At 43.7% G+C, this 19,924-nt stretch overlaps 1 protein-coding gene across 1 annotated transcript in view; it reads right to left on the reverse strand.

Moving 5' to 3' along the window:
- Positions 1-5,294: 5,294 nt before the first annotated feature.
- The window catches only part of AGXT2 (alanine--glyoxylate aminotransferase 2), a 45,558-nt gene continuing 30,928 nt past the window's right edge, over positions 5,295-19,924 (reverse strand). Inside the window, exons 6-14 of the mRNA XM_044276416.1 lie at positions 18,479-18,572; positions 15,729-15,822; positions 13,596-13,696; positions 13,346-13,438; positions 11,563-11,695; positions 10,102-10,190; positions 8,669-8,818; positions 8,090-8,188; positions 5,295-5,595 (exon numbers count right to left, since the gene is read on the reverse strand). Coding sequence (XP_044132351.1) covers positions 5,488-5,595; positions 8,090-8,188; positions 8,669-8,818; positions 10,102-10,190; positions 11,563-11,695; positions 13,346-13,438; positions 13,596-13,696; positions 15,729-15,822; positions 18,479-18,572 — 961 coding nt within the window. The 3' untranslated portion in view covers positions 5,295-5,487. The remainder of the gene's footprint in view (positions 5,596-8,089; positions 8,189-8,668; positions 8,819-10,101; positions 10,191-11,562; positions 11,696-13,345; positions 13,439-13,595; positions 13,697-15,728; positions 15,823-18,478; positions 18,573-19,924) is intronic.

Below are 19,924 nucleotides of genomic sequence, written 5' to 3' on the forward strand. Positions count from 1 at the left end.
AGCTAAACAGCCCAGACTCCAGACTGATACATTGTAACAAACTAGCAGAGTTGTATCCAGTCTAGACAATGCTCTGTGAGCTAAACAGCCCGGACTCCAGACTGATACATTGTAACAAACTAGCACAGTTGTATCCAGTATAGACAATGCTCTGTGAGCTAAACAGCCCGGCCTCCAGACTGATACATTGTAACAAACTAGCAGGAGATGTTTTTTCTGCCCAGCAAGCAAAGATTTTGAAAATATTAAGAAATTGAAACACTAATAGAGAGCCGTGTAATTTCTCATTATATCAGGATTAAATGGATATTTCGGTTGCAACAAGTTATCCCATACTAGATAGAGGATAACTGTTGGAGGGGTGGGGGTCTGACCCCCAAGGATCATGAAAACGGGGGTCCCTGTTCCTTGTATGAATGAAGCTGTGTAATCGCCAGTCCTATAGAGAAGATCGGAGCCGCAGTACGTATGCTCAAGAATTGCTTGACTCACCCAGGCAGATATAGGACCCACGTTCTCGTTAGTCAGACCCCCACCCATCTAACAGTTATCCCCTATCCTGTGGATAGGAGAGAACATGTTATTGGAATACCCCTTTTGTATAAAACATCTACATGTACTGGTAGAATGACACACTCAGCTCTGCTACATCTGCTTGTCAGAAATCTTGAGGATTTATGTTTTGGCTGTCATATGGAGGGATCATCTAGCGGTTTTTGATGACAGGAGAAAGTTCATGGTTTCTTGACCCTAGGATTGAGATGTAACTATTCCTAGGAGTAGCTGCTGCGGATTGTATGGAATCCATGGCGTTTCTGGTGACCTACGACCCCCGCCGTCCCGCATTTCTGCAGTTACTCACCGGTTCCCAACTTGTACAGCTGAAAATAAATTATTTTAATACCACAATTAACTTTGCTTTGTTCTTATTAGTCATTGATTGCAGTTCATGGCAATGTGGCTACATGCACACGACCGTATGTGTTTTGCGGTCCACAAATTGCGGATCCGAAAAAAAAAAAAAAAAAAACTGATGACATCCCTATGCCATCCTTTTTTTTTGCGGATCCATTGTAACAATGCCTAAAACAGAGAAGAATAGGACATGTTATATATATTTTATTTTTTGCGGGGCTGCAGAACGGACATACAGATGCGGATAGCACACGGTGTGCTGTCTGCATTTTTTGCAGACCTATGGAAATGAATAGGCCCTCTTCCTATCCGCAAAAAAAAAAACGGACACGGAAACAAAATACGTTTGTGGGCATGAGGCCTAAAAGTGACGCGGTTTTCTGTGTTATCACTCCATTGACTCGTCCCACTACGAGTGGCGCTGTCTCTTTAAAAAAACTAAGCTAAATGAAATTGCAGTAAAAGCTCCAGTAATGTAGTTTTTTTTTTTTGCAGTAGGTTAGAGGAATGTGTGCGCGTACCCTAAGACAGTGCTGCTTCTCTAGTTCCCACAGTTTGTTAGAGCATGTTGGGAGTAGTAGTTGTATAATAGCTGCTCAAGTACATTCACAATTTAGTCATTATCCTGCAGCAACTCCAGTGAGCGAAAGGGAGGCTTCACGAGTTCCCCTTCTTCATATTGAGAATGCCCCCTTTTTTTGTCTCCAATTTGCGGTGAAAAATTCACTTAAAAGGTCGCAATCGAAACGCGGACAGAATTTCTGCCATGATTTGCAGCCATTCTCACCTTTTGGCAAGGAAGGAGGACAAAAGTGGATGTGGTCTCCCGGGAGACTTGGTATAGGACTAATGGAACTGGAGTATGGGGAAATTACGTAAATTTATGGCACAAATCTGTTTGTTCCATAGCAGGCAAAGAGGGATAGAAAGCTGAGTGCGCCAAATTCACGTGAGATGTGCGCTTTGTAGTAAATTAGATGCGTTACTACTGTACTCTCTAGCCTTTATTAGTACATGAGGGCCAATGAACGCTGCAGATGAGTGCACCAAGGCGCATGACCTTAACCACTTCAGCCCCCGTAGCTTAAACCCCCTTAATGACCAGACCACTTTTTACACTTCTGCACTACACTACTTTCACCGTTTATTGCTCGGTCATGCAACTTACCACCCAAATGAATTTTACCTCCTTTTCTTCTCACTAATAGAGCTTTCATTTGGTGGTATTTCATTGCTGCTGACATTTTTTACTTTTTTAGTTATTAATCAAAATTTACCTACATTTTAGCAAAAAAAAAATACATTTTTCACTTTCAGTTGTAAAATTTTTCAAAAAAAAATACATTTCTATATGAATTTTTCTCTAAATGTATTGTTCTACATGTCTTTGATAAAAAATAATGTTTGGGTAAAAAAAAAATGGTTTGGGTAAAAGTTATAGCGTTTACAAACTATTGTACAAAAATGTGAACTTCCGCATTTTGAAGCAGCTCTGACTTTCTGAGGACCTGTCATGTTTCCTGAGGTTCTACAATGCCCAGACAGTAGAAAACCCCCACAAATGACCCCATTTCGGAAAGTAGACACCCTAAGGTATTCGCTGATGGGCATAGTGAGTTCATAGAACTTTTTTATTTTTTGTCACAAGTTAGCGGAAAATGATTTTTTTAAATTTATTTTTTCCTCACAAAGTCTCATATTCCACTAACTTGTGACAAAAAATAAAAAGTTCCATGAACTCACTATGCCCATCACGAAATACCTTGGGGTGTCTTCTTTTCAAAATGGGGTCACTTGTGGGGTAGTTATACTGCCCTGGCATTTTAGGGGCCCTAATGCGTGAGAAGTAGTTTGAAATCAAAATGTATAAAAAATGCCCTGTGAAATCCGAAAGGTGCTCTTTAGAATTTGGGCCCCTATGCCCACCTAGGCTGCAAAAAAGTGTCACACATGTGGTATCGCTGTACTCAGGAGAAGTTGGGCAATGTGTTTTGGGGTGTCTTTTTACACATGCCCATGCTGGGTGAGATAAATACCAAATGACAACTTTGTATAAAAAAATGGGAAAAGTTGTCTTTTAGAGAGATATTTCTCTCACCCAGCATGGGTATATGTAAAATGACACCCCAAAACACATTACCATACTTCTCCTGAGTATGGCGATACCACATGTGTGACACTTTTTTGCAGCCTAGGTGGGCAAAGGGGACCAAATTCCAAATAGCACCTTTAGGATTTCACAGGGCATTTTTTACACATTTTGATTTCAAACTACTTCTCACGCTTTAGGGCCCCTAAAATGCCAGGGCAGTATAACTACCGCACAAGTGACCCCATTTTGGAAAGAAGACACCCCAAGGTATTTCGTGATGGGCATAGTGAGTTCATGGAACTTTTTATTTTTTGTCACAAGTTAGTGGAATATGAGACTTTGCAAGAAAAAAAAAAAAAAATCATCATTTTCTGCTAACTTGTGACAAAAAATAAAAAATTCTAGGACAAGGGCCCAAATTCCTTTTAGGAGGACATTTTCAGACATTTGGATCCCAGACTTCTTCTCACGCTTTAGGGCCCCTAAAATGCCAGGGCAGTATAAATACCCCACATGTGACCCCATTTTGGAAAGAAGACACCCCAAGGTATTCAATGAGGGGCATGGCGAGTTCATAGAAGATTTTTTTTTTTTTGGGCACAAGTTAGCGGAAATGTATTTTTTTTTTTTTTTCTAACAAAGTCTCCCTTTCCGCTAACTTGGGACAAAAAATCTTTCATGGACTCAATATGCCCCTCAGCGAATACCTTGAGGTGTCTTCTTTCCGAAATGGGTCACGTGGGGTATTCATACTGCCCTGGCATTTTAGGGGCCCTAAAGCGTGAGAAGTCTGGAATATAAATGTCTAAAAAATTTTACGCATTTGGATTCCGTGAGGGGTATGGTGAGTTCATGTGAGATTTTATTTTTGACACAAGTTAGTGGAATATGAGACTTTGTAAGAAAAAATAAATAAAAAAATAAAAAAAATATCAATTTCCGCTAACTTGTGCCCAAAAAATTTCTGAATGGAGCCTGACAGGGGGGTGATCAGGGAGTCTATATGGGGTGATCACCACCTTGTCATTGATCACCCCCCTGTAAGGCTCCATTCAGACGTCCGTATGTGTTTTGCGCATCCGCGGTGTCCGTGTTTTGCAGATCCACAGATCTGCAAAACTCATACGGACGTCTGAATGGAGCCTGACAGGGGGGTGATCAATGACAGGGGGGTGATCACCCCATATAGACTCCCTGATCACCCCCCTGTCAGGCTCCATTCAGACGTCCGTATGTGTTTTGCGGATCCAATCCACCGATCCGTGGATCCGTAAAACGCATACGGACGTCTGAATGGAGCCTTACAGGGGGGTGTTCAATGACAGGGGGGTGATCAGGGGTTAATAAGGGGTTAATAAGTGACAGTGGGGTGTAGTGTAGTGGTGTTTGGTGCTACTTATTACAGAGCTGCCTGTGTCCTCTGGTGGTCGATCCAAGCAAAAGGGACCACCAGAGGACCAGGTAGCAGGTATATTAGACGCTGTTATCAAAACAGCGTCTAATATACCTGTTAGGGGTTAAAAAAAAAATCATCGCATCTACAGCCTGCCAGCGAACGATCGCCGCTGGCAGGCTGTAGATCCACTCGCTTACCTGCAGTTCCTGTGAACGCGCGCGCTTGTGTGCGCGCGTTCATAGGAAATCTTGCGTCTGGCGAGATGACGCGTAGATGCGTGACTCTGCCTGAGCCAGCCGCCTCCGGACCGCGATCCTGCGTTAGGCAGTCCGGAGGCGGTTAAAGGCTATGGACACCTTTTGGGTGCAATTTTTATTATATATTTTTTTTTCTATTATTGCTTTTCACTTATTTTGGGCTAAAAATTATTTTTGTAAATTGGCCTTTGTTAAAAAATTTCTGCCACAACGGTGTAATCTGTGTATTTGAAGAGCAGCAGGGTTCTGTGTTTACATTGAATCCCATCATCTGACGGCTCATGTGCATCCCTTAACTCTGATCTCCTGAGGCTCATAAGCACTTATTTAAGCCATATTCTTATCAGTGTGGCAGGAGTTCAAAGAATAGGCCTACAGACCGAGCAGGAGGGTCTGCTGGATGATGGGACTCAATCGAAACTGACAGTCTATAGGTACTCTCATTTAACCACTGTACGGTAGTTCAAGAACTGCTGGAAATTTTTAGTGAAAACCAATTGAATTAAATGATTTTTAGCCCAAAAGGAGTAGAATGCAATCATTAAGGAAACACTTGCCCCCAACAGGTGGCCTTAGCCTTTAAATAAATTGGGTGCCATACACACCATCTTCAAAAACATCACTGTGTATCTCGAAAGGCATAATAATATAACATTTATTTTGGCACAATTACAGAGTAATTATATAATGAGGCGGCTGGTCCTCCTGACGCGGAGCGGACGGCGTCACTTTACATAGTAGTCCTGTTTATTATCCAAATCCATTGAAATTTGTCATTTTCCTCCTGTGGTCAGTACGGTACAGCTGTGGCCTTCTTGTCTGTAGTTTCATCTGGCTGCTCCGTCCAGGTATTTAGTTAATGCTGCCTCTAACACCGCCACCGCAAAATCTGCGTCTTCCTTCCTGATGCACATTGGAGGCTTGATACGGAATATCTGTTGAGAGAAGTAAAAAAAAAATATATATTTATTTATTTAAATTAAGGAGTTATAATCCTGCCGTTTTGACTGACCACAGAGCCTCACAATAGGCTGACACTTCCTGTTCTGAAGAGATCACATCCTTTCATTATTCACACAGGCAGGATTACAATCACAGATAACACACTATATATTAGCAGAAGGACCTGGCTTCGCACGGGTATATTTCATCTATTTCATTTGTTTGTGTCGTTAAAAGATATCAACCGTATCCCCTATAACAGTGACGTCTACAGTACAGCCCCCCACCCTTTAACACTGACCCTCCCCAAAGTGACCTGCCTCCTTAAAATGGGACCTCCACAGCAGCCAACCCCTTAACTTTGACCTTCACAGTAGCCTGCCCCTTTAACAGTGAGTTCCACAGGACCCCACCCTCTTGAAAATGACCTCCACAGGGGCCCGCCCCCTTAACAGATACCTCTACAGCACCCGCCCCTTAACACTGACCATAGGTTACAGTCCCCTTAACTGTGACCTCCACCATTCCTGGCCCCCTGAACAGAGACCTCCACAGCGACTACCCCTTTAACAGTGACTGCCACAGTACTCCGCTCCCTTAACAGTGACCTCTACTGTACCCCGCTCCGTTAAGTGACCTCTACAGAGCCGCGTTCCATTAAAATGCGAACCCCACAACACCCCGCCCCCTTAACAGTGACCTCCATAGGGGACTGTCCCCTTAACTGTGACTTCTACTGTTCCCTGCCCCCTTAACAGTGTCCTCCACAGCAGCCCACCACCTTAAGAGTGACCTCCACATTGGCCGCCCCTTTATTAGTGACCTCCACAGTACCCCGTCTCCTTAACAGTGATTTCGACAACACCCCACCCAGTGGCCTCTACAGCAATCTGTCTGTTAACACTGACCTCCATAGCGGACCATTCCCTTAACTGTGACCTCTACAGCAGCCTGCCCCTAGGGTAGCCAGAGGTCCGGTTTTAGGCTGGATAGTCTGGCTTTCAGACTCCCTGTCCTCCGTCCAGTGCAGGGCCTGGACAGACACAGGGATGTTCTTTTGAACAGCTCACTCTTAGACAGCAGCACTGCTCTATCTGAGCGTGAGCTGCAGGGAGAAAGTCACCCTCCCACCCACCCCTGCATCTGACAGAAGTTGATTTTTACCTTCATTTTTTAATCCCCATTGGCAGTGGAATGGGAGGGACGTGGCCTAATGGGTTGGGGGCGTGGCTTAGTAATACCCAGGGGAGGGTTTTTTAAGTCAGTCTGTGGACTGAATGGCCACCCTACCTGCCCCCTTAACTGTGACCTCTACAGCAGTCTGCTCCCTTAAGTGTCATCCACAGCGCCCCCTGCCCCCTTAAAGCTTGACCTACAGCAGTGAAGAAAAATGGCTCGGTTGTTATGGAAACCTGGTGTAAAACTGCGTGTATGTGGAGACTAAGGGCTTCCAAGCTTCTATTGGCCGATAAGGATCATGTGTCCAGGTTTCTATTGGCTACTTCATTTTTTGGGAATATCTCAGGAACTGTACGTCCTAGAGAGCTGAGGCCTGGTCTAAAACCTTCCCGGACACCTGATGTACCTGTGTGCCAAATTTCGTGATTGTAAATGTGACGGTGCGGATTCCTTTAGCGGACATGCATACATTACATACATACACACTGCTTTATATATTAGATATTTAATAACACTGCATCCATCATTCACAGTAGGTGAGGCGGACAGTCCAGCTCCTCTCTGTTTGCAGCAGTCGCGAAGCATGCCCTGGGGGATTGTGTGCACGTTATTGGGAATGATCAGAGGACTGGCACACTAGTGGGCATACCTCCATAAGCTCTGCCCACAAATCACATAGAAGGGAGCTGTAACCATTTTGAAGCCAAAGGGGGTAATTTACTAAAAACGGGCATTTCACACACCAGTCTTAATTAAAAAAAAAAAAGGCCTCTGGGGTAACATGAGGCCAATTCATTAAGAGGTGGAGGCCTCCAAAAGTCGCAAATCTTGCAACTTTTTGTATGCCGGTTGGCATACAAGTTTTGTAAATGATTCCCAAATACCTTAGTGTCTAGGCTAGGAGTTTATTAAATTGGGGGAGATTTCTCAGACTCCTGCTAGAGCAGGCAGAGATTTCCCACGCTCACCACTAGGGGGAACTTGATGCTTATACATTATTACTCCCTTTGGCTTAAATGGGAGCTGTAGAATTATGTATACAGTGAGCTCCCCCTGGTGGCTGATGAGGACAGGTGGAATTTATTCATATAATTCTGTGAAGGAAACAGAGGATTTGGACTTTCCAAAAACTGAGCACTGACCCATATAAAGACATAAAATGAACGGTTTATGAAGGGGCACTTGGCTGACAATTACTGGGGGCACTGTTTGTGGGTGGGAACTTGAATGGCACTGTTGATGCTGTCATTATGCAGCCTGACCTATAGATATAAGTGAGGTGTAACCCTACCCTAAAGCCAAACTTACATTACTGTAAAGTCCTCCTTTTCCGACCAGCACCCCGTTTTCTCTGCAGTACTCCCATATAATGTTCAGCTCTTCTGCAGGGAGTGGTCGCCGTGTTTTCTGAAGAAGTAAAAGTAAGTAATTTCATGAAACGGGTAAAGGGATGGCCTGGTTTAAAAACCCATTACTAAAAAAAATTGGGGTGGGGGCGACATGCTGGACCCTCATCTGTTAGCCATTGCAGTTACTCTCTGGAGGGCTCATGCCTTACACATACAACCCATTGATTTCAAAAGTGTAATGCTTCATTTCACCTGTGGTGGCGCTGCAGGGAAATTGAGCACTCAGATTACAGCTGATCGCTGGGGATCTCAGCTGAAGGACAACCTGTGATCTCCTTAGTGTTGGGGGAGGCGTCTTACAAAAAGTCATTGTCCAAAGTGGATGATCCCTTTAATTTTAATTGGTAATCTTCCAAGATGGAAGAAACGCAAAACTCCTGCACTAAAAGGGAGCGAAGTAGAATATGACCTGCTAAGCTTCTGCTCGCATGTTCTCATGGATCCCCAGAAGATAGATTCTGTCCTCCACCGTGCTCACCTTATCCGTCACCAGCTCCACCCCGATCATCAGTCCTTTCCCACGAACGTCTCCAACAATTTCAAACTTATCCCGAAGCTTGGAAAGTTCCTGCAGGAAATGACTCCCCACCGTCCTGCAGTTGTCCTGTAGACCGTCTTCGTCAATCACCTAGAGAGAGGGGTGGGAGAACATCTGAAGACCGTCAGTGACACAAACTTGTCCTGTGTCGGTCATTGTATTGAAAGCTGCTCGTAGAGAATGACAGATGGGCAACTTCTTTAGATATGACTGGTGGTCCTGTACTTTTGTTTTGGGGTACTTGAAGGGATGTACAGTACAAGACATCTAGAACACTAGTGGTGATTTCCCATGTGGAGTAGTTCCCCTGTAGTGTGCAGGTTGTGGTGGTACTTCAGGTTGCCTAGCAACTACTCATCTCTATAGTGTGCAGGTTGGGGTACTTCTGGTTGCCTAGCAACAACCTATCTTTATAGTGTGCAGGTTGTGGTACTAAAGGTTGCCTAGCAACCACTTGTCATTTTAGCTTGCAGGTTGTGGTGCTTCAGGTTGTCTAGCAACAACTTATCGTTATGGTGTACAGGTTGTGGCACTTCAGGTTGCCTAGCAACTACACATCCCTATAGTGTAGAGGTTGTGTTACTTCAGGTTGCATAGCAACAGCCTATACTTATAGGGGGTCATTTAACAAACTGGTGTAAAGTAGCACTGGCTTAGTTGCCCATAGCAACCAGTCAGATTCCACTGTTCATTTTGGACAGCTCCTTTGGAAAATGAAAGGAGGAATCTGATTGGTTGCTATGGGAAACTAAGCCAGTTCTACTTTACACCAGTTTGATAAATGACCCCCATAGTGTGTAGGTTGTGACACTGTCGGTTGCCTAGCAACTACACATCCCTGTAATGTGGATGTAGTGATACTTCAGGTTGCCTAGCAACGACTCCTCTTTCTCGGTGACTACTATCCATATGTTCATAAGTTATGACCCCAAATTGTTTCCTGCTCTGCTGTTTCCCACCTATCCCACTTCTAGCTTCTCGGCCACAGACAATGGCGTGAAGTCCTTGTGATGTCATGTGATCATGGTGGCCAGCCACCACCACATGACGTGGTGACATCAGCCTGGACATAATAGCAGCAGGTCTTGATTGACTGCTGCAATCACATGATGACCGAGACATGGACCTCAGAATGCGACCCCCTCGTTCCTTTGGGTTGCCATGTAACGGGGGGACCTAACAATGGCTCCCAGGCCCAAGACTGGTGGGAATTCTACATTAGTAACCTTATTAGGAGGAAAGAAAACAAATGTTGAATAAAGTTTTTATAAAATCTAAGAAAAAAGAAAACTATATTGGGATCCAAAAAGATTGAGGAGCGCGTGCTAGCCGTACACATAGAGAGCAGTAATGCGGGTGGACATAAAACTTACATCTAGGACCGCTGAGCCAACCGCACATGCAATGGGATTCCCGCCAAAGGTGTTGAAATGAAGAGCGCGATTGAAGGAGGTGGAAATCTCTGAAATGAGAAATAAACGGTGAAAAACTGATATAGACCTACCTTCCGTCACGTTTTTTTGGGGGGATTGCGTAATTGAATGGACCGCCAAAGGAGCATGGCTTGTGCAAATAAGTCCCAAAGTGGGTGTGCCTTGGAGGTGTCTCAGACGGATCTTGGGTGGTCCTTAGAAATGACCTGTGAGGATTTAATATGGACAGCAGGACCCAAGGCTCCAGGAATAAACTGTCACCCAGTATTATTTAGCAGTGAATGGCGGTATTATGAAATGCAGTGGATTCTTTACAGGCGGTACGGTGTGGATCCCATATATTTTTTTTTTAGGAACTATAAAGTAGTAGGGATGATATAGCTGCATTATTTTGACACTATATGGCAGTATTATGAAATGTAGTGGATTCTCCACATTTTAGACACTTGGATTTTAGTCACTTTAAGGAGGTATTATGCGGTCATAACTTAGCTGCATTATTTTGACACCATATGGCGGTATTATAAGATATGTCGTGGGTTCTTTAAGGGAGGTACTGCGTGGATTCTCCATATTATTTAGGCACTATAAGGTGATATCATGTGTGCATTATATAACTATATTATTTTCACACTATATGGTGGTATTCTGAAATATAATGCATTCTTTACAGGAGGTACTTTATAGATTCTGCATACTATTTAGGCACTATAAGTTGGTATCATGTGTGCATTATATAGCTATATTTTTTTTAACACTATAGGGTGGTATGAAATGTAATAGACATTATGGGAGGTACTGTGTGAATTCTCCATATTATTTAGGCACTATAAGGAGTTATTATGTGGGCATTATATAGCTATATTATTTTGACACTATATGGCAGTATTATGAAATGTAGTGGATTCTTTAGAGGAGGTACTGTGTGAATTCTGCATATTATTTAAGCACTATAAGATGGTATCATGTGGGCATTATATAGCTATATTATTTGTATGCTATATGGTGGTATTATGAGGGCTAAAATTATGAGGAAAAACTCTGTAAAAATGGCTTTAATGTGTCCCTACTTATTACTTATCAGGGACAAATTTTCTATAAAATCCCTGCCTAGCCAGATATACTATTCAGTATATTAGATAAGTCTAACCTCTTGGACCCCCACCGATAACATGTATGGAGGCCCCCTACCCACAAGGACCTGTGAAATAAAAGGAGCGGAAATGTAGAGCATGCACGCGGCCACTCCCTCTTTCTGGAGATGAATGGAGTGGGGGGTATGCATGCTTCACCTCCCAATCCATTCATTAACTGTGGGGTATGGGGTCCCCATTCTTGTGATTGGTGGGGGTCCCAGCAACCTCTATTTACTGGTAATCGTATTTCTAATCTATCAATTACCTTCTGTTGTCACCACAGCAGCCATTGGAAACCCATTACCAATCCCCTTGGCCATGGTCACGATATCAGGCATAACCTCATGAGTCTGAAATCCCCAATAATGGCTTCCAGTTCTTCCGAAACCAGTCTGGACCTGTATCCGGGGTAAGCAGGACATAGAGATAGATTATAGGTGCCGCCATTCTGTGCTCTGTACGGGGGCCACATTACAGCACTACTCTTCCCCAGAATACAATTGATGGTAGTAGCTCCAGTGCGACATTTTACCTTGAAGGGGGTGCTGACTTTTGCAAAGCTTTTTAACACACCCCACAACGTGGCCAGACCAGCGGCGGTAATCGTGCTTACCCGACCCCCACTACTGTGTTCCAGCTCATCCCTCCCCTTCTGCCAGCTCTGCAGGTGCCGGGTTTTCCCACATCAACATCCAGTTTGGCGCCGGGTCATGTGACCACTGCCAAAGACTGGCTGCAGTGGTGACATGTCACCCATGAAGCACCTCAATGAGTCATGGGTGACATGACACTGCTGAGGCCAGTCATTGCGTGCAATGGTCACGTCACCATTCATCAAACTGGATGTTGACATGGGGAGACCTGGGACCCGCTGGGCTGGCTGAGCAGTGATGGAGCCGGAAAATAGTGATTATTACAGCGGGTCCAGCCGGGGTCCGTTGAAAACGCCTTTAAGGTGACTGTCTAGATACCTTTGGGGCAATTTTTTTATGATTGCATTTTACTTATATTGGGCTGAATTTTTTTTTTTTTCAACTGGTCTTTATTAAAAAAAAGTTTGACCATTTTTGAGATACAAGGGTTAAGGGTCTGCAGAGAATCAATTCTCAGTCCCGTCAGCTGACAGCTTATGTGCAGACTTACAGTATCTCTGATCTCCTGACATTACAAATGCTCATTATGGCTAAATTATTATCAAACTGATAAGAATATGGCTTAAATGAGCGTTTATGAAGGTCAGGAGATCAGAGATAAGAGCTATACATGAGCTGTCAGCTGACAGGACTGGGAAGTGATATTCTTCAAACAGACTGATTTTTTAACCCTTGTATCTCAAATATGGTTGAAAATTTTTAATAAAGAAACTAAGAAAAAAAGGATTTTCAGCCCAAAATAAGTAAAAGGCAATTATAAAAAATGCCCCAAAGGTGTCCATAGCCTTTATTATTCTATATAATTCAGGACTTACAGGGGGTGATCACCTGCTAGTCTTTTTCCTAAGATCGTGCTCCTTGGCTGCGTTTTAGCTCCGTTCTGTCAGGGCACAGCTGTGATCTGAGACTACTGTTTAGCTACAGGGAGTTTCAGGCAGTCTGAGACACGCCTCCTGTCTCCCCATTGGTTCAAGCTGCTCGCTCACCCTGCAGCTCTGACTCCTCTGATTGGCTGCTCTGCTTAAACCAGTGAAGAAAAGATAATATAATAGTTCCCCGTAGGTAGGGGCGCACCTATACTTTCTGCAGTCTGAGGCAAAAATTTAAACAGCCACATGCCAAATTCTCAACCTGACCCCTTCCCTCCAGCCCTACTGTTAAAGGTATACTGTGATACAGTAGAATACAGAGAGATTCCACAATGGAAGCGCTCATGTCCCACGGTCCTGCCACCGCTCCCACTTGTCTCTAGGTCTTGCCGCCTGAGGCAATATCTTCACCTGGCCTCATTGGCGGTGCGCCTCTGCCCGTAGGCTGAACCAAATGAGCCTCAGCATGGTGAGCCAAAGAGAGTCATTCTAAGCTGAGTCCCTACTTTTACGAAGAGAGACTTACCTCATCCGCTATACATAACCCTCCTCTTTCTCGTACAAGCTCGTATGCATCTTTTAGAAATCCTTTGGGATACTGAATGACTCCTCCAACGCCCTGGAAGAAAAGGGAAATTTGGAATTGGAAAAAAGCCATGTTTTTCTAATCCTGGACAACCCCTTTGAGACACTGCTGTACACACCCCTACATTGGTGACTGATACTTTCTAATATTGTTCAGAATCGGACAACTTTTGTGTAATTTTTTTTTTTACCATGATAGGTTCAGCTATAAATCCGGCTATCCTCTTGGCAGTGCTAGTGTTCAGGGTATCCTTTAACTGTTCGATATATCTATCTTTTGCTTCACAGGAGCCTGGAGAAACAGAGAAAGGGGTAAATTGATCCATGGAACAGCAACAAGCGTCCACATTATTATGGAATTGTCATGTTTATCCAGATATTTTTTTTTTTAAATCCAATAATTTACTATTTTGGGGGATTTTATGCACTCCCGTTATTGTGACCCAGGGGCGTAGCGTGGGGGGGGCCAGGGGGGCCGTTGCCCCGGGCGCCAAATTGTAGGGGGCGCCAGGCAGAAGGCAGTAAAATGAGGGTGATGGAAGCCTATGGCTCCCATCCCCTCCGTTCCGCCTGGCACGAAGCTTTAATACGCAGTAGAGCGGCACAGGAGTCCAGGAGATCGCGATTATATGACCGTGACCTCCTGCGCCGGGTCTCGCGAGATGACGCGATGACGCGGCGCAGGAGGGCACGGTGATGTGTTCCTGACCGCCTGCGCCGGGACGCCCAAGCAAAGACTGCAAGAGGTGATGAAGAGAGGTGAGTACTTTTTATTTTTTTTATGTAAGTACTGGGGGCCATACTGGGGGCACTATGGAGGTGGCCAGTATATTTAAAGAATGGGTACCGTTTTATATTATACAGAGGGGCCATGATACATTATACAGAAGGCCATTATATATTATAATTATACAAGGGGCCATTATATATTATAGTTATACAGAGGGGCCATTATATATTATACAGAGGGGCCATTATATATTAGAATTATACAAGGGGGCCATAATATATAATAATTATACAGAGGGCCCATTATAAATAGCCTCTCTGCATAACTATAATATATAATGGCCCCTTGTATAATTATTATTTATTATGGCCCCTCTGTATATTATATATAGTGACACCTCTGTAATATGAGGATATATAATGGCCCCCTCTGTATAATTATTATATATAATGACCCCTCTGTAATATTAGGATATATAATGGCCCCTCTGTATAATATATAATGGCCCCTCTGTATTATTATAATATATAATGGCCCCTCTGTATAACTATAATATATAATGGCCTCTCTGTATATTATATATAGTGACCCCTCTGTAATATTAGGATTATATAATGGCCCCCTCTGTATTAATATTATATATATATATATATAATGCCCCTCTGTATAATTATTATATATAATGACCCCTCTGTAATATTAGGATATATAATGGACCCTCTGGATAATTATTATATATAATGGCCCCCTTTGTATTATTAGGATATATAATGGCCCATTATATATCCTAATATTACAGAGGGGTCATTATACAGAGTGGGGCATTATATATAATAATAATAACTAATATTAATAAAACTCTGCAGAGATGTGACGCGGCTGAAAGAAGGTGTCATGGCGGTCTAATCTCTGAATGAAGACGCTGAGGAAAGTCTACATCACAGGAGACATCACTGGATGGATGAGGTATGTGCTGCTGTATTATACTGTATATTTTGTAGTGATGTATGCAATGTCTAAACACATATTTGTTATACGGTAGGGTTGGGGGGGTGGATTGAGAATTTGGCGCACCCTGCTGCATCCTGGCCCCAGACTTCAGGTCACACTGTGCGTGTTCTGAATTCTGGGGCCTTATACCCATCTACTACATCATCTGTACTTAGAGCGTTGTCACCATGTTATCTGTGGGGTTACATAGGACTGCTACATTAGCTGTAAAAGGGGCGTGTCCACAGGTTGGGAGGGGGGGGCAATACATGGCTCGCCCCGGGTGCTGGCAACCCACGCTACGCCACTGTTGTGACCTATCAGATGTCTTTGGGCCGAGACCCCCAGATCACTAGATTTTAGCTCAGAATAGTCTTAAAGGGACTGTCTTCTTTAGGTGGTCTCCTTTTGTTTGAAGGGTCCAACAAAAATAAGCCGATCAGAAGTTGCAGTGATCAGGAGGACCCAGGAGCAAGTGTTGATTTTCCCTGCGGCGCCACCACAGGGGAAATGAAGTATTACAAGCTTGGGGTCCTCTAGAGTGAGAGATGCCAATTCTCTGATCTGGAGGTCTTTGACCTATATAATTCATCACGGATCCTACCAGGAGAACAGGAGCAGCTCCGCGTGGTTTGAATAGGGGAATCTCTGCAATGGCTTCCTCCCCATATGCCTTGAAATACATCAGGACACATTGTCTATAAAGAAGACATAAAAATGATACAATATAAAAGAAAAACTGCAACATGCCTCACCCTACTATTACGCCAGCCTGTAAGGTGGGGCTAGCCCTGATATCCCCACCATACTGTATTCTTTTTTCCCCTCTTTGTTGTCGGTGTTGTTGTGTCCTCCAGCGTGGTTGTCCCTGCGTATGTCCCTGTTTTGCCCTTTGTGTTGGCAGCTGTCAGTGGGTTGCTATAGGTGGAGTCTCCCCCCAGACCCTCCCAATATCACTGGCAAAAATATGGGGGAACCTGTTTTCCAGCGTACAAAAGTCACTTGCGCCTCTTAATACATTTTTTGCATCCTGCTCCAAGACTTTTGACTAAGCCTGGACCATAGTTTTCAGGTTGCCATTTTGCAGGAGGAGCGGTTCAGCGCCTGCGCAGGTCCACACAAGATTTGGCTGTGCCACGGCATTGCTGTGTAGGGAGAGGCCAATGATAGGGCTGATAAATAGGAGGAAGGACCAGGTGCACATTCTTCTCCTGCAGCCGAGGGTCATTAGAATTCATCAAAAAGGTCATGAGGACCCATGGAAGCGGTAATTTCCATACAAAGCGAATTATGCAACCTAGTGGCATTATGCCGTGGGTGGTGCAGCCTGTGATGGAGCATTGCCTCTTAGAGATCCATGACAGTACAGTAGGATGGTCTGAGAGCTAACGGTCATTTCAGTGTAGCCCTCTCGTCTAGACTGATGCCCCTCAGTGCCGGCCAAAACTCCAAAACACCAGTGCCCCTATAGTGCCAGCCACAGACGCCCACCTACAACCTCTGCTTAACATGCGACAGACTGCTGCATGGGGAAACCCCTGCAAACAAGGAAAGAACATGGAAACTTCATGCTGGTCCTCAAGCCTTCAGCAGGGTACCTAGAATTCACGGGGCAGTACAGCATAAATCAGAAGGCTCACTCCCTCTATTTCCTTGTGGTCCAAGGAAGGGGGGGGGGGGAAGGTATCACAACTACTCACACATACATATAAATCTGTATAAATCTATATGCAGTGGGCCCCTAGTGGGGGTTATGTAATTCAATTTTTAGTGAGTGCCCTCTAGTGGTGGCTGTAAAAATTCATATGTTGTGGGTTTTCCTAGTAGCAGCTGTATAGATTCATACACAGTGAGATCCCCCTAGTGATGGCTGTATAATTCCATGTGCAGTAAGCTCATCCTAGCGGTGGCTGTATAATCACATTTTTAGTGAGTACCTTTTAGTGGTGTGGTGACTGTATAAATCCATGTATCCATGGGTTGTGAGCTACCCCTAGTGGTGGCTGTATAAATCCATATGTAGTGAGCTCCCCCTAGTGGTGGCTGTATAATTTATGTGTAGCGAGTTTCCCCTAGTGGTGGCTGTATGAATCCATGTATAGTGAGCTCTCCCTAGTTGTGGCTGTATAAATCTATGTATAGTGAGCTCTCCCTAGTGGTGGCTGTATGAATCCATGTATAGTGAGCTCTCCCTAGTGGTGGCTGTATAAATCTATGTATAGTGAGCTCTCCTTAGTGGTGGCTGTATGAATCCATGTATAGTAAGCTCTCCCTAGTGGTGGCTGTATAAATCTATGTATAGTGAGCTCTCCCTAGTGGTGGCTGTATGAATCCATGTATAGTGAGCTCTCCCTAGTGGTGGCTGCATAAATCCATATGTAGTGAGCTCCCCCTAGTGGTGGCTGTATAAATCCATATGTAGTGAGCTCCCTCTAGTGGTGGCTGTATAAATCCATATGTAGTGAGCTCCCCCTAGTGGTGGCTGTATAAATCTATATGTAGTAAGCTCCCCCTAGTGGTGGCTGTATAAATCTATGTATAGTGAGCTCCCCCTAGTGGTGGCGGTATAAATCTATGTAATAGCTATATATTAGTAGCTATATAAATCCTGCATACATATCTTGTGTACAGATGCACAACTACTCCCACACCACAAAAAAAAAAGAAACAAAACGGCCTGGTAAAAATATGGGTCCAGATGTTTCTGGAATCTTTCCCACGTCATGTCACTGTTGCGCCTCACACAGTAATTACACGTATGTTTTTCTGTTGTGTTTTTTCCCCTCCATTGATGTCAATGATCACGACACATAAATCCATATTAGCAAAAGTGCAACCGAGTCAGACATGGAAATGTGCAGACACAAAGGAGAGCGGAGCCTAAGGCTGCAATAAAGAATAATGTGATCTAATCAGACAGCGTGGAGTCAGCGGATCAATGACTACAACCCCAGGGATGGAGAAAAGTAGTTCATCGGACGTTTATTATAATTTACGCTATGCTGGGTGTAATCACCTCCTCTTACCCCAGGGTGGTAAATACAGTTTATATTACTGGGTATCGATCTCCCTCACTCCATGAGTAGTTCTGCTGTCCCTATTGCTGCAGTGCATTGCACTTAAAGGGGAACTCCACCTAAATCCACCTTCTGACTTGCCTTAGTTTAATGAACTATGAGTCCTGCAGATTTCTGGGCATTTTGGTTCCAGGGTGGGTGGGTTTCAGTAGGTGTATATTTGTTCTTTAACATCTATAGGACTGGTATAGTGCAGTATACGGACTGGTTTTACTGGTTATTTTTGCTGTAAAATGTGAAATCTAAACCAACGAAAGAAATAAACAATAAACGTTACCGTATGACACCCAAAACCATTGGCCACTCCAGGTTTGTAAGCGGAGATGGCTGTCACCCCCAGGGCGTAAGGACTGGCACCGTGGTATCCGTTCCTGCAGGAGCAAATAGGATTAATTAGCCAGAAGTATAGTCATTAACCACTTCAGCCCCGCTAGCTGAAACCCCCTTCATGACCAGAGCACTTTTTACACTTCGGCACTACACTACTTTCACCGTTTATCGCTCGGTCATGCAACTTACCACCCAAATGAATTTTACCTCCTTTTCTTCTCACTAATAGAGCTTTCATTTGGTGGTATTTTATTGCTGCTGACATTTTTACTTTTTTTGTTATTAATCAAAATGTAACGATTTTTTTGCAAAAAAATGAAATTTTTCACTTTCAGCTGTAAAATTTTGCAAAAAAAACGACATCCATATATAAATTTTATGCCAAATTTATTGTTCTACATGTCTTTGATAAAAATAAAATGTTTGGGCAAAAAATAAAATGGTTTGGGTAAAAGTTATAGCGTTTACACACTATGGTACAAAAATGTGAATTTCCGCTTTTTGAAACAGCTCTGACTTTCTGAGCACCTGTCATGTTTCCTGAGGTTCTACAATGCCCAGACAGTAGAAAAACCCCACAAATGACCCCATTTCGGAAAGTAGACACCCTTTTTATTTATTTTTTCTTACAAAGTCTCATATTCCACTAACTTGCGACAAAAAATAAAAAATTCTAGGAACTCACCATGCCCCTCACAGAATACCTTGGGGTGTCTTCTTTCCAAAATGGGGTCACTTGTGGGGTAGTTATACTGCGCTGGCAATTTAGGGGCCCAAATGTGTGAGAAGAACTTTGCAATCAAAATCTGTAAAAAATGGTCTGCGAAATCCAAAAGGTGCACTTTGGAATATGTGCCCCTTTGCCCACCTAGGCTGCAAAAAAGTGTCACACATGTGGTATCGCCGTACTCAGGAGAAGTTGGGGAATGTGTTTTGGGGTGTCATTTTACATATACCCATGCTGGGTGAGAAAAATATCTTGGCAAAAGACAACTTTTCCAATTTTTTTATACAAAGTTGGCATTTGACCAAGATATTTCTCTCACCCAGCATGGGTATATGTAAAATGACACCCCAAAACACATTCCCCAACTTCTCCTGAGTACGGCGATACCAGATGTGTCACACTTTTTTGCTGCCAAGGTGGGCAAAGGGGCACATATTCCAAAGTGCACCTTTCGGATTTTGCAGGCCATTTGGGCCCCTAAATTGCCAGGGCAGTATAACTACGCCACAAGTGACCCCATTTTGGAAAGAAGACACCCCAAGGTATTCCGTGAGGGGCACTGCGAGTTCCTAGAATTTTTTTTTTTTTGTCACAAGTTAGCGGAAAATGATGATTTTTTTTTTCTCTTTTTTCCTTACAAAGTCTCATATTCCACTAACTTGCGAC

Source organism: Bufo gargarizans, chromosome 1, assembly GCF_014858855.1.
Source record: "Bufo gargarizans isolate SCDJY-AF-19 chromosome 1, ASM1485885v1, whole genome shotgun sequence".
Lineage (NCBI taxonomy): Eukaryota > Metazoa > Chordata > Amphibia > Anura > Bufonidae > Bufo > Bufo gargarizans.